This window comes from Salvelinus namaycush, chromosome 25 (assembly GCF_016432855.1).
Source record: "Salvelinus namaycush isolate Seneca chromosome 25, SaNama_1.0, whole genome shotgun sequence".
NCBI classification, from domain to species: domain Eukaryota; kingdom Metazoa; phylum Chordata; class Actinopteri; order Salmoniformes; family Salmonidae; genus Salvelinus; species Salvelinus namaycush.
Genome location: NC_052331.1, coordinates 41,861,419 through 41,877,097, shown reverse-complemented (window position 1 = coordinate 41,877,097; position 15,679 = coordinate 41,861,419). Strand labels below are relative to the sequence as shown.

Sequence of the window (15,679 nt, the reverse complement as noted above, 5' to 3'; positions counted from 1 at the left end):
CATAACCGCATCATATACCCGTCATAACCGCATGATATACCCGTCATAACCGCATTATATACGCGTCATAACCGCATTATATACCCGTCAAAACCGCATTATATACCCGTCATACCCGTCATAAACGCATTATATACCCGTCATAACCGCATCATATACCCGTCAACCGCATCATATACCCGTCATAACCGCATCATATACCCGTCACAGCCGCATTATATACCCGTCATACCCGCATTATATACCCGTCATAACCGCATCATATACCCGTCATAACCGCATCATATACCCGTCACAGCCGCATTATATACCCGTCATAAACGCATTATATACCCGTCATAACCGCATCATATACCCGTCACAGCCGCATTATATACCCGTCATACCCGCATTATATACCCGTCATACCTGTCATAACCGCATTATATACCCGCCATACCCATCATAACCGCATTATATACCCGTCATACCCGCATTATATACCCGTCGTAAACGCATTATATACCCGTCGTAACCGTATTATATACCCGTCACAACCGCATTATATACCCGTCATAACTGCATTATATACCCGTCATAACCGCATTATATACCCGTCATAACCGCATCATATACCCGTCATAACCGCATGATATACCCGTCATAACCGCATTATATACCCGTCATAACCGCATTATATACCCGTCAAAACCGCATTATATACCCGTCATACCCGTCATAAACGCATTATATACCCGTCATAACCGCATCATATACCCGTCATAACCGCATCATATACCCGTCATAACCGCATCATATACCCGTCACAGCCGCATTATATACCCGTCATACCCGCATTATATACCCGTCATAACCGCATCATATACCCGTCATAACCGCATCATATACCCGTCACAGCCGCATTATATACCCGTCATAAACGCATTATATACCCGTCATAACCGCATTATATACCCGTCATAACCGCATCATATACCCGTCACAGCCGCATTATATACCCGTCATACCCGCATTATATACCCGTCATACCTGTCATAACCGCATTATATACCCGCCATACCCATCATAACCGCATTATATACCCGTCATACCCGTCATAACCGCATTATATACCCGTCACAACCGCATTATATACCCGTCATACCCGCATTATATACCCGGCATACCCGCATTATATACCCATCATAACCGCATTATATACCCGTCATAACCGCATTATATACCCGTCATAACCGCATTATATACCCGTCACAACCGCATTATATACCCGTCATAACCGCATTATATACCCGTCATACCCGCATTATATACCCGTCATACCCGCATTATATACCCGTCATAACCGCATTATATACCCGTCATAACCGCATTATATACCCGTCATAACCGCATTATATACCCGTCACAACCGCATTATATACCCGTCATACCCGCATTATATACCCGGCATACCCGCATTATATACCCGTCATAACCGCATTATATACCCGTCACAACCGCATTATATACCCGTCATACCCGTCATAACCGCATTATATACCCGTCATACCCGCATTATATACCCGGCATACCCGCATTATATACCCGTCATAACCGCATTATATACCCGTCACAACCGCATCATATACCAGTCATAACCGCATTATATACCCGTCATAACCGCATCATATACTAGTCATAACCGCATTATATACCCGTCATAACCGCATTATATACCCGTCATAACCGCATCATATACCAGTCATAACCGCATTATATACCCGTCATAACCGCATTATATACCCGTCATAACCGCATTATATACCCATCATAACCGCATCATATACCTGTCATAACCGCATCATATACCCGTCATAACCGCATTATATACCCGTCATACCCGCATTATATACCCGTCATAACCGCATTATATACCCATCACAACCTCATTATATACCCGTCATACCTGTCATAACCGCATTATATACCCGTCATAACCGCATTATATACCCGTCATAACCGCATCATATACCCGTCATAACCACATCATATACCCGTCAAAGCCGCATTATATACCTGTCATAACCGCATCATATACCCGTCGTAACCGCATTATATACCCGTCATAACCGCATCATATACCCGTCATAACCGCATTATATACCCGTAATAACCGCATTATATACCCGTCATACCTGTCATAACCGCATTATATACCCGTCATAACCGCATTATATACCCGTCACAACCGCATTATATACCCGTCATACCCGCATTATATACCCGGCATACCCGCATTATATACCCGTCATAACCGCATTATATACCCGTCACAACCGCATTATATACCCGTCATACCCGTCATAACCGCATTATATACCCGTCATACCCGCATTATATACCCGGCATACCCGCATTATATACCCGTCATAACCGCATTATATACCCGTCACAACCGCATCATATACCAGTCATAACCGCATTATATACCCGTCATAACCGCATCATATACTAGTCATAACCGCATTATATACCCGTCATAACCGCATTATATACCCGTCATAACCGCATCATATACCCGTCATAACCGCATCATATACCAGTCATAACCGCATTATATACCCGTCATAACCGCATTATATACCCATCATAACCGCATCATATACCTGTCATAACCGCATCATATACCCGTCATAACCGCATTATATACCCGTCATACCCGCATTATATACCCGTCATAACCGCATTATATACCCATCACAACCTCATTATATACCCGTCATACCTGTCATAACCGCATTATATACCCGTCATAACCGCATTATATACCCGTCATAACCGCATCATATACCCGTCATAACCACATCATATACCCGTCAAAGCCGCATTATATACCTGTCATAACCGCATCATATACCCGTCGTAACCGCATTATATACCCGTCATAACCGCATCATATACCCGTCATAACCGCATTATATACCCGTAATAACCGCATTATATACCCGTCATACCTGTCATAACCGCATTATATACCCGTCATAACCGCATTATATACCCGTAATAACCGCATTGTCATAACCTCATAATATACTCGTCATAACCGCATTATATACCCGTCGTAACCGCATTATATACCCGTAATAACCGCATTGTCATAACCTCATTATATACCCGTAATAACCGCATTGTCATAACCGCATTATATACCCGTCATAACCGCATTATATACCCGTCGTAACCGCATTATATACCCGTAATAACCGCATTGTCATAACCGCATTATATACCCGTAATAACCGCATTGTCATAACCTCATTATATACCCGTAATAACCGCATTGTCATAACCGCATTATATACCTGTTATATGTATTATATACCCGTTATAACCATAATATATACCTGTTATATGTATTATATACCCATTATAACCATATTATATACCTGTTATATGTATTATATACCCGTTATAACCATATTATATACCTGTTATATGTATTATATACCCGTTATAACCATATTACATACCTGTTATATGTATTATATACCCGTTATAACCATATTATATACCTGTTATATGTATTATATACCCGTTATAACCATATTATATACCTGTTATATGTATTATATACCCGTTATAACCATATTATATACCTGTTATATGTATTATATACCCGTTATAACCATATTATATACCTGTTATATGTATTATATACCCGTTATAACCATAGTATATACATGTTATATGTATTATATACCCGTTATAACCATATTATATACCTGTTATATGTATTAAATACCCGTTATAACCATATTATATACCTGTTATATGTATTATATACCCGTTATAACCATATTATATACCTGTTATATGTATTATATACCCGTTATAAACCATATTATATACCTGTTATATGTATTATATACCCGTTATAACCATAGTATATACATGTTATATGTATTATATACCCGTTATAACCATATTATATACCTGTTATATGTATTAAATACCCGTTATAACCATATTATATACCTGTTATATGTATTATATACCCGTTATAACCATATTATATACCTGTTATATGTATTATATACCCGTTATAACCATATTATATACCTGTTATGTATTATATACCCGTTATAACCATATTATATACCTGTTATATGTATTATATACCTGTTATAACCATATTATATACCTGTTATATGTATTATATACCCGTTATAACCATATTATATACCTGTTATATGTATTATATACCTGTTATAATTGTTATTATACAGTACCTGTTTCTGCAGGTGAGGGTTACTAGTATTATTACTACAGCGCTCATACAGTATACTACCTGATTCTGCAGGGTTAGAGTTATAATGCTACATATACCTGTTATAACAGGCTGTAACATATGGTGTAAAGTACAGTACCTGTTTCTGCAGCTGCTCCACAAAGCTGACGGGGTCTCGGAGAGCTTCTCTCTGCTGTCTGGCCAGACGCTCCAGGTCCAGTATACTCTGAGTTCTCTGGGCCTCCAACACACCTACAGTATGGAGTAACCTCTGGTAACTGGTGGAAGGGGGGAGAGAGGACAACATGCATCAGGGAACTTCCAGCACCTATATCATAGGGAATAGGGTGCCATTTAGGAGGGATCCACACTATGGGAGAAACAGACAGCAGCATGTATGTAAACAGGAAACAGATCAGAGGTAGGCTGTGTCTGTCCCCTAAAACAGGAAACACTCCCTCCCGCCTCTCTCACTCCCACTCCCGCCTCCACTCCCTCCCACTCTCTTCCTCCCATTCTCTCCTCCTCTCTCCCTCCTCCTCCTCCTCTCCCACTCCCTCCTCCTCCTCTCTCCCTCCTCCTCCTCTCTCTCCCTCCTCCTCCTCTCTCCCACTCCCTCCTCCTCCTCCTCTCTCCCTCCTCCTCCTCTCTCCCTCCTCCTCCTCTCTCCCACTCCCTCCTCCTCCTCCTCCTCTCCCACTCCCTCCTCCTCCTCTCTCCCACTCCCTCCTCCTCCTCTCTCCCACACCTCCTCCTCCTCCTCTCTCCCTCCTCCTCCTCTCTCCCACTCCCTCCTCCTCCTCTCTCCCACTCCCTCCTCCTCCTCTCTCCCACTCCCTCCTCCTCCTCTCCCACTCCCTCCTCCTCCTCTCTCCCACTCTGAGGGCAAAAGGGGGTGGGAAGGGGGTGGGGACCTAATGTTTTGTACACTCAGTTTGTGTGTGTATGTAATGTATATATATATATATACACAGTTGTGGCCACAAAGTCTGCTGCCTCAGTTTGTATAATGTCAATTTGCATATACTCCAGAATGTTATGAAGAGTGATCAGATGAATTGCAATTTATTGCAGTCCCTCTTTGCCATGCAAATGAACTGAATCCCCAAAAAACATTTCCACTGCATTTCAGCCCTGCCACAAAAGGACCAGCTGACATCATGTCAGTGATTCTCTCGTTAACACAGGTGTGAGTGTTGACGAGGACAAGGCTGGAGATCACTCTGTCATGCTGATTGAGTTCGAATAACAGACTGGAAGCTTCAAAAGGAGGGTGGTGCTTGGAATCATTGTTCTTCCTCTGTCAACCAGGGTTACCTGCAAGAAAACACGTGCCGTCATCATTGCTTTGCACAAAAAGGGCTTCACAGGCAAGGATATTGCTGCCAGTAAGATTGCACCTAAATCAACCATTTATCGGATCATCAAGAACTTCAAGGAGAGCGGTTCAATTGTTGTGAAGAAGGCTTCAGGGCGCCCAAGAAAGTCCAGCAAGCGCCAGGACCGTCTCCTAAAGTTGATTCAGCTGCGGGATCGGGGCACCACCAGTACAGAGCTTGCTCAGGAATGGCAGCAGACAGGTGTGAGTGCATCTGTATGCACAGTGAGGCGAAGAAGGATGGCAGTGAGGCGAAGAAGGATGGCCTGGTGTCAAGAAGGGTAGCGAAGAAGCCACTCCTCTCCAGGAAAAACATCAGGGACAGACTGATATTCTGCAAAAGGTACAGGGATTGGACTGCTGAGGACTGGGGTAAAGTCCTTTTCTCTGATGAATCCCCTTTCCGATTGTTTGGGGCATCTGGAAAAAAGCTTGTCCGGAGAAGACAAGGTGAGCGCTACCATCAGTCCTGTGTCATGCCAACAGTAAAGCATCCTGAGACCATTCATGTGTGGGGTTGCTTCTCAGCCAAGGGATAAAGAATGGTACCAACACATCCTCCGAGAGCAACTTCTCCCAACCATCCAGGAACAGTTTGGTGACGAACAATGCCTTTTCCAGCATGATGGAGCATCTTGCCATAAGGCAAAAGTGATAACTAAGTGGCTCGGGGAACAAAACATCGACATCGGGTCCATGGCCAGGAAACCCCAGACCTTAATCCCATTGAGAACTTGTGGTCAATCCTCAAGAGGCGGGTGGACAAACAAAACCCCACAAATTCTGACAAAGTCCAAGCATTGATTATGCAAGAATGGGCTGCCATCAGTCAGGATGTGGCCCAGAAGTTAATTGACAGCATGCCAGGGCGGATTGCAGAGGTCTTGAAAAAGAAGGGTCAACACTGCAAATATTGACTCTTTGCATCAACTTCATGTAATTGTCAATAAAAGCCTTTGACACGTATGAAATGCTTGTAATTATACTTCAGTATTCCATAGTAACATCTGACAAAAATATCTAAAGACACTGAAGCAGCAAACTTTGTGGAAATTAATATTTGTGTCATTCTCAAAACGTTTGGCCATGACTGTATATATATATAATCCCATAAACTCCCACTACGTACTCTTTGTTATGTTTGAGGGTCAGGTGGTCTGACTCAAAGTAATACACGTCTGGGTCCTCCTCCTCATCCTCCTGTTGACTTCCTCCTCCTGGCACCTCCTTACTGTCTAGACCTCCCCTGGTCTCACAGAGCTCCCCATGGCCCCTATTGTCCCACCCTACCCTGTCCCTTCTGGCCCCACTGTTCCCCTGCTCCATGGGGACAGACGGGGGAGACAGGAGAGACCACTCCCTGGACTGGATACTGGAGCCTGAGGAGAGGGTAGGAGTAGCGACCAGCTCTCTCTCCGCCTCCACCCCCTCCTTCAGCGGGTTCCTGGGAGAGGAGCAGGGGGCCACAGCCTTGCCTCCGCCGCAGGCCGCCCTACGGGGCAAAGTCCTCAGGGTGTACCTGTGTTCGTGGGGCTCTGTGAAGGAGGGGGGCGAGGTGCCGGAGATAGAGGGGGTGCAGGGTGGGTCTGAGGGTGTTGGGGGAACTAGCAGTGGCATGGTGGAGTTATTGTTGTTGTTTACGTTGTTGATGTTGTTTACGTTTCTGATGTTGTTGTTGATGATGATGCTGGTGGCAACAGTGTTCTGCACCACCAGCGGCGTGAACGACCATCCGTTAATTCCCCCGCCGCAACTCTCCTCCTCCTCCTCCTCGGTTGCTGTCACCACCTCCTCCCGACACACTGAGTCCCCCACTACATCCACCTCCTCCTCTCTGACAGACAGGTGGGGAGTAGAGGAGTCCTCCTCAAAGGAGGCCAAAAGAGGAGCAGGACCCTCCCCTGAGTCTTTACCCTCCTCCTGCCCAGGATCAGAGTCTTTACCTTCCTCCTCCTGCCCAGGATCAAAGTATTTACCCTCCTCCTCCTGCCCAGGGTCAGAGTCTTTACCTTCCTCCTCCTGCCCAGTATCAGAGTCTTTACCTTCCTCCTCCTGCTCAGGATCAGAGTCTTTACCCTCCTCCTCCTGCCCAGGATCAGATTCTTTACCTTCCTCCTCCTGCCCAGGATCAGAGTTTTTACACTCTTCCTCCTGCCCAGGATCAGAGTCTTTACCTTCCTCCTCCTGCCCAGGATCAGAGTCTTTACACTCTACCTCCTGCCCAGGATCAGAGTATTTACCTTCCTCCTGCCCAGGATCAGAGTCTTTACCTTCCTCCTCCTGCCCAGGATCAGAGTCTTTACCTTCCTCCTGCCCAGGATCAGAGTCTTTACCTTCCTCCTGCCCAGGATCAGAATCTTTACACCCCTCCTCCTGCCCAGGATCAGAGTCTTTACACCCCTCCTCCTGCCCAGGATCAGAGTCTTTACACCCCTCCTCCTGCCCAGGATCAGAGCCTTTACACTCTACCTCCTGCCCAGGATCAGAGTCTTTACACCCTTCCTCCTGCCCAGGATCAGAGTCTTTACACTCTACCTCCTGCCCAGGATCAGAGTCTTTACCTTCCTCCTCCTGCCCAGGATCAGAGTCTTTACCTTCCTCCTGCCCAGGATCAGAGTCTTTACACCCTTCCTCCTGCCCAGGATCAGAGTCTTTACCTTCCTCCTGCCCAGGATCAGAGTCTTTGCCTTCCTCCTCCTGCCCAGGATCAGAGTCTTTACCTTCCTCCTGCCCAGGATCAGAGTCTTTACACCCTTCCTCCTGCCCAGGATCAGAGTCTTTACACCCTTCCTCCTGCCCAGGATCAGAGTCTTTACCTTCCTCCTGCCCAGGATCAGAGTCTTTACACCCTTCCTCCTGCCCAGGATCAGAGTCTTTACCTTCCTCCTGCCCAGGATCAGAGTCTTTACCTTCCTCCTCCTGCCCAGGATCAGAGTCTTTACCCCCTTCCTCCTGCCCAGGATCAGAGTCTTTACCCTCCTCCTGCCCAGGATCAGAGCCTTTACACTCTACCTCCTGCCCAGGATCAGAGTCTTTACCTTCCTCCTGCCCAGGATCAGAGTCTTTACCTTCCTCCTGCCCAGGATCAGAGTCTTTACACCCTTCCTCCTGCCCAGGATCAGAGTCTTTACCCTCCTCCTCCTGCCCAGGATCAGAGTCTTTACCCTCCTCCTCCTGCCCAGGATCAGAGTCTTTACCCTCCTCCTCCTGCCCAGGATCAGAGTCTTTACACTCTACCTCCTGCCCAGGATCAGAGTCTTTACCTTCCTCCTGCCCAGGATCAGAGTCTTTACCTTCCTCCTGACCAGGATCAGAGTCTTTACCTTCCTCCTGACCAGGATCAGAGTCTTTACCCTCCTCCTCCTGCCCAGGATCAGAGTCTTTACCCTCCTCCTCCTGCCCAGGATCAGAGTCTTTACCCTCCTCCTCCTGCCCAGGATCAGAGTCTTTACACTCTACCTCCTGCCCAGGATCAGAGTCTTTACCTTCCTCCTGCCCAGGATCAGAGTCTTTACCCTCCTCCTCCTGCCCAGGATCAGAGTCTTTACCTTCCTCCTGCCCAGGATCAGAGTCTTTACCTTCCTCCTGCCCAGGATCAGAGTCTTTACCTTCCTCCTGCCCAGGGTCAGAGTCTTTACCTTCCTCCTCCTGCCCATGATCCGAGTCTTTACACTCTACCTCCTGCCCAGGATCAGAGTCTTTACCTTCCTCCTCCTGCCCATGATCCGAGTCTTTACCCCCCTCCTCCTGCCCAGGATCAGAGTTTCTACAAGGCACTATGGGGTCTGGGGGCGAGGGGCAGGGCGCCCCCCTCTGGCTGCCGTTCAGCAGTGCTGGACTGGGACCTGGACAGGTGGTGTTGGAGGCAGCGCTGAGACACAGGGAGTTTGTCTGAGCATCAGGGCCACTGCTGGTCTGCCCCAGCCCGGTACTGGACTTATGGGAGTTGGAGTTCAGGGGCTGCTGAGCATGGCCGTCGCTCTCAATATGGCCGCCGACGTCATCCTCCTCTCCTTCCTCCTTGTTGAGGTCAGGTGAAGAAGAGGAAGGGGAGGCTGCGGTGGAGTTTCTTCTGAGCACGTCACCCCCTTCACTGTTCTCCTTGACAGTCGTTAAGGGGGCGCAGGGGGAGGCGGGGATGACGGGCGCAGACGGGAGGTCATCCTTGGATCCATGCGACTCCCCAGAGCGGAAGCACCGTTTGGCCCGTTTGAGGAGCGGCGAAGCATCCCTCCCCACAGCACCCGACGTCTCCTTCCCCCTCCCTTCACAGTTCTCAGCCTTCTCCGAACCCCCAACCCCCTCTCTCTCTGAGCAGGACAGGACCCTCTTCCTGGGGCTTGCACATGTCTCCCCGTCCACTGAGGCGGCCTTGTGGTGGGCTACCTTTCCCTGGTGAACCCCAGGCTTCTCTGAGGCCCCGGCCTGGTTATCCTGTCTCTTCTTGGGAGAGCGTGGGGCCCTGCTGCCGGGGAGGGGTGACCCCTGACCCTCCTCCGGCTGGGCGATACTACGATTCCTGAGGGTTCGGCCACATAAGTTCTCGTCCAATCCATTGAGCCCGACCGATGACCTTGTGACGCGCGAGGAACGTGACGCGGCCATGCTACGGCGGGCGGTTACTGGCGTCTCATCGTGCTGCTCGCTCCTCTGCTACAGAATGGGGGCACCTGGGAGCATAGAGGAGACAGAGGTCATAAAGCTTCATAAGGGATCCATTAGTCTTTGCATCACTCATCTAGGGGCTTAAGTCCTAAAGGAAATTTACTTGAAAAGGGAATCAATCTTTTGTAAGAAAAACATGTTTTTATATCAACATAGAGGATAATGCATAACTACACCAGGTTCAGCGTTGGGAGATGCTATACTGACAGACTGACAGAGGGTGAATAAGGTTCAGCGTTGGGAGATGCTATACTGACAGACTGACAGAGGGTGAATAAGGTTCAGCGTTGGGAGATGCTATACTGACAGACTGACAGAGGGTGAATAAGGGTCAGCGTTGGGAGATGCTATACTGACAGAGGGTGAATAAGGGTCAGCGTTGGGAGATGCTATACTGACAGAGGGTGAATAAGGGTCAGCGTTGGGAGATGCTATACTGACAGACTGACAGAGGGTGAATAAGGTTCAGCGTTAGTAGATGCTATACTGACAGAGGGTGAATAAGGGTCAGCGTTGGGAGATGCTATACTGACAGACTGACAGAGGGTGAATAAGGGTCAGTGTTGGGAGATGCTATACTGACAGAGGGTGAATAAGGTTCAGCGTTGGGAGATGCTATACTGACAGAGGGTGAATAAGGGTCAGCGTTGGGAGATGCTATACTGACAGAGGGTGAATAAGGGTCAGCGTTGGGAGATGCTATACTGACAGAGGGTGAATAAGGGTCAGTGTTGGGAGATGCTATACTGACAGAGGGTGAATAAGGGTCAGTGTTGGGAGATGCTATACTGACAGAGGGCGTGGATGCTATAAGGGGTCAGCGTTGAGAGATGCTATACTGACAGAGGGTGAATAAGGGTCAGCGTTGGGAGATGCTATACTGACAGAGGGTGAATAAGGGTCAGCGATGGGAGATGCTATACTGACAGACTGACAGAGGGTGAATAAGGGTCAGCGATGGGAGATGCTATACTGACAGAGGGTGAATAAGGGTCAGCGTTGGGAGATGCTATACTGACAGAGGGTGAATAAGGGTCAGCGTTGGGAGATGCTATACTGACAGAGGGTGAATAAGGGTCAGCGTTGGGAGATGCTATACTGACAGAGGGTGAATAAGGGTCAGTGTTGGGAGATGCTATACTGACAGAGGGTGAATAAGGGTCAGCGTTGGGAGATGCTATACTGACAGAGGGTGAATAAGGGTCAGCGTTGAGAGATGCTATACTGACAGAGGGTGAATAAGGGTCAGCGTTGGGAGATGCTATACTGACAGAGGGTGAATAAGGGTCAGCGATGGGAGATGCTATACTGACAGAGGGTGAATAAGGGTCAGCGATGGGAGATGCTATACTGACAGAGGGTGAATAAGGGTCAGCGATGGGAGATGCTATACTGACAGAGGGTGAATAAGGGTCAGCGATGGGAGATGCTATACTGACAGAGGGTGAATAAGGGTCAGCGATGGGAGATGCTATACTGACAGAGGGTGAATAAGGGTCAGCGATGGGAGATGCTATACTGACAGAGGGTGAATAAGGGTCAGCGATGGGAGATGCTATACTGACAGAGGGTGAATAAGGGTCAGCGATGGGAGATGACAGACTGACAGAGGGTGAATAAGGGTCAGCGATGGGAGATGCTATACTGACAGAGGGTGAATAAGGGTCAGCGATGGGAGATGCTATACTGACAGAGGGTGAATAAGGGTCAGCGTTGGGAGATGCTATACTGACAGAGGGTGAATAAGGGTCAGCGTTGGGAGATGCTATACTGACAGAGGGTGAATAAGGGTCAGCGATGGGAGATGCTATACTGACAGAGGGTGAATAAGGGTCAGTGTTGGGAGATGCTATACTGACAGAGGGTGAATAAGGGTCAGCGTTGGGAGATGCTATACTGACAGAGGGTGAATAAGGGTCAGCGATGGGAGATGCTATAATGACAGAGGGTGAATAAGGGTCAGCGATGGGAGATGCTATACTGACAGAGGGTGAATAAGGGTCAGCGTTGGGAGATGCTATACTGACAGAGGGTGAATAAGGGTCAGCGATGGGAGATGCTATAATGACAGAGGGTGAATAAGGGTCAGCGATGGGAGATGCTATACTGACAGAGGGTGAATAAGGGTCAGCGATGGGAGATGCTATACTGACAGAGGGTGAATAAGGGTCAGCGATGGGAGATGTTATACTGACAGAGGGTGAATAAGGGTCAGCGTTGAGAGATGCTATACTGACAGAGGGTGAATAAGGGTCAGCGTTGGGAGATGCTATACTGTCAGAGGGTGAATAAGGGTCAGCGATGGGAGATGCTATACTGACAGAGGGTGAATAAGGGTCAGCGTTGGGAGATGCTATACTGACAGAGGGTGAATAAGGGTCAGCGTTGGGAGATGCTATACTGACAGAGGGTGAATAAGGGTCAGCGTTGGGAGATGCTATACTGACAGACTGACAGAGGGTGAATAAGGGTCAGCGATGGGAGATGCTATACTGACAGAGGGTGAATAAGGGTCAGCGATGGGAGATGCTATACTGACAGAGGGTGAATAAGGGTCAGTGTTGGGAGATGCTATACTGACAGAGGGTGAATAAGGGTCAGCGATGGGAGATGCTATACTGACAGAGGGTGAATAAGGGTCAGCGTTGGGAGATGCTATACTGACAGAGGGTGAATAAGGGTCAGCGTTGGGAGATGCTATACTGACAGACTGACAGAGGGTGAATAAGGGTCAGCGTTGGGAGATGCTATACTGACAGAGGGTGAATAAGGGTCAGCGTTGGGAGATGCTATACTGACAGACTGACAGAGGGTGAATAAGGGTCAGCGTTGGGAGATGCTATACTGACAGACTGACAGAGGGTGAATAAGGGTCAGTGTTGGGAGATGCTATACTGACAGAGGGTGAATAAGGGTCAGCGATGGGAGATGCTATACTGACAGAGGGTGAATAAGGGTCAGCGATGGGAGATGACAGACTGACAGAGGGTGAATAAGGGTCAGCGATGGGAGATGCTATACTGACAGAGGGTGAATAAGGGTCAGCGATGGGAGATGCTATACTGACAGAGGGTGAATAAGGGTCAGCGATGGGAGATGACAGACTGACAGAGGGTGAATAAGGGGTCAGCGATGGGAGATGCTATACTGACAGACTGACAGAGGGTGAATAAGGGTCAGCGATTGGGAGATGCTATACTGACAGAGGGTGAATAAGGGTCAGCGATGGGAGATGACAGACTGACAGAGGGTGAATAAGGGTCAGCGTTGGGAGATGCTATACTGACAGAAGGGTGAATAAGGGTCAGTGTTGGGAGATGCTATACTGACAGAGGGTGAATAAGGGTCAGCGATGGGAGATGCTATACTGACAGACTGACAGAGGGTGAATAAGGGTCAGCGTTGGGAGATGCTATACTGACAGAGGGTGAATAAGGGTCAGTGTTGGGAGATGCTATACTGACAGAGGGTGAATAAGGGTCAGCGATGGGAGATGCTATACTGACAGAGGGTGAATAAGGGTCAGCGTTGGGAGATGTTATACTGACAGAGGGTGAATAAGGGTCAGCGATGGGAGATGCTATACTGACAGAGGGTGAATAAGGGTCAGTGTTGGGAGATGCTATACTGACAGACTGACAGAGGGTGAATAAGGGTCAGCGTTGGGAGATGCTATACTGACAGAGGGTGAATAAGGGTCAGCGTTGGGAGATGCTATACTGACAGAGGGTGAATAAGGGTCAGCGTTGGGAGATGCTATACTGACAGAGGGTGAATAAGGGTCAGCGATGGGAGATGCTATACTGACAGAGGGTGAATAAGGGTCAGCGTTGGGAGATGCTATACTGACAGAGGGTGAATAAGGGTCAGCGTTGGGAGATGCTATACTGACAGAGGGTGAATAAGGGTCAGCGTTGGGAGATGCTATACTGACAGAGGGTGAATAAGGGTCAGCGTTGGGAGATGCTATACTGACAGAGGGTGAATAAGGGTCAGCGTGGGAGATGCTATACTGACAGAGGGTGAATAAGGGTCAGCGTTGGGAGATGCTATACTGACAGAGGGTGAATAAGGGTCAGCGTTGGGAGATGCTATACTGACAGAGGGTGAATAAGGGTCAGCGATGGGAGATGCTATACTGACAGACTGACAGAGGGTGAATAAGGGTCAGCTGATGGGAGATGCTATACTGACAGAGGGTGAATAAGGGTCAGCGATGGGAGATGCTATACTGACAGACTGACAGAGGGTGAATAAGGGTCAGCTGATGGGAGATGCTATACTGACAGAGGGTGAATAAGGGTCAGCGATGGGAGATGCTATACTGACAGAGGGTGAATAAGGGTCAGCGATGGGAGATGCTATACGACAGAGGGTGAATAAGGGTCAGCGATGGGAGATGCTATACTGACAGAGGGTGAATAAGGGTCAGCGATGGGAGATGCTATACTGACAGAGGGTGAATAAGGGTCAGCGATGGGAGATGCTATACTGACAGAGGGTGAATAAGGGTCAGCGATGGGAGATGCTATACTGACAGAGGGTGAATAAGGGTCAGCGATGGGAGATGCTATACTGACAGAGGGTGAATAAGGGTCAGCGATTGGGAGATGCTATACTGACAGAGGGTGAATAAGGGTCAGCGTTGGGAGATGCTATACTGACAGAGGGTGAATAAGGGTCAGCGATGGGAGATGCTATACTGACAGAGGGTGAATAAGGGTCAGCGTGGAGATGCTATACTGACAGAGGGTGAATAAGGGTCAGCGATGGGAGATGCTATACTGACAGAGGGTGAATAAGGGTCAGCGTTGGGAGATGCTATACTGACAGAGGGTGAATAAGGGTCAGCGATTGGGAGATGCTATACTGACAGAGGGTGAATAAGGGTCAGCGTTGGGAGATGCTATACTGACAGAGGGTGAATAAGGGTCAGCGATGGGAGATGCTATACTGACAGAGGGTGAATAAGGGTCAGCGTGGGAGATGCTATACTGACAGAGGGTGAATAAGGGTCAGCGATTGGGAGATGCTATACTGACAGAGGGTGAATAAGGGTCAGCTGTTGGGAGATGCTATACTGACAGAGGGTGAATAAGGGTCAGCGTTGGGAGATGCTATACTGACAGAGGGTGAATAAGGGTCAGCGTTGGGAGATGCTATACTGACAGAGGGTGAATAAGGGTCAGCGATGGGAGATGCTATACTGACAGAGGGTGAATAAGGGTCAGCGATGGGAGATGCTATACTGACAGAGGGTGAATAAGGGTCAGCGTTGGGAGATGCTATACTGACAGAGGGTGAATAAGGGTCAGCGATGGGAGATGCTATACTGACAGAGGGTGAATAAGGGTCAGTGTTGGGAGATG

General features: G+C 48.2%; 1 protein-coding gene across 1 annotated transcript in view; it reads right to left on the bottom strand.

The window, feature by feature from the left end:
- Positions 1-10,311, bottom strand: part of LOC120020742 (nestin-like) — a 66,439-nt gene extending 56,128 nt beyond the window's left edge. The window contains exons 1-2 of the mRNA XM_038964478.1: positions 6,775-10,311; positions 4,407-4,545 (exon numbers count right to left, since the gene is read on the bottom strand). Coding sequence (XP_038820406.1) covers positions 4,407-4,545; positions 6,775-10,250 — 3,615 coding nt within the window. The 5' untranslated portion in view covers positions 10,251-10,311. The remainder of the gene's footprint in view (positions 1-4,406; positions 4,546-6,774) is intronic.
- Positions 10,312-15,679: the final 5,368 nt, after the last annotated feature.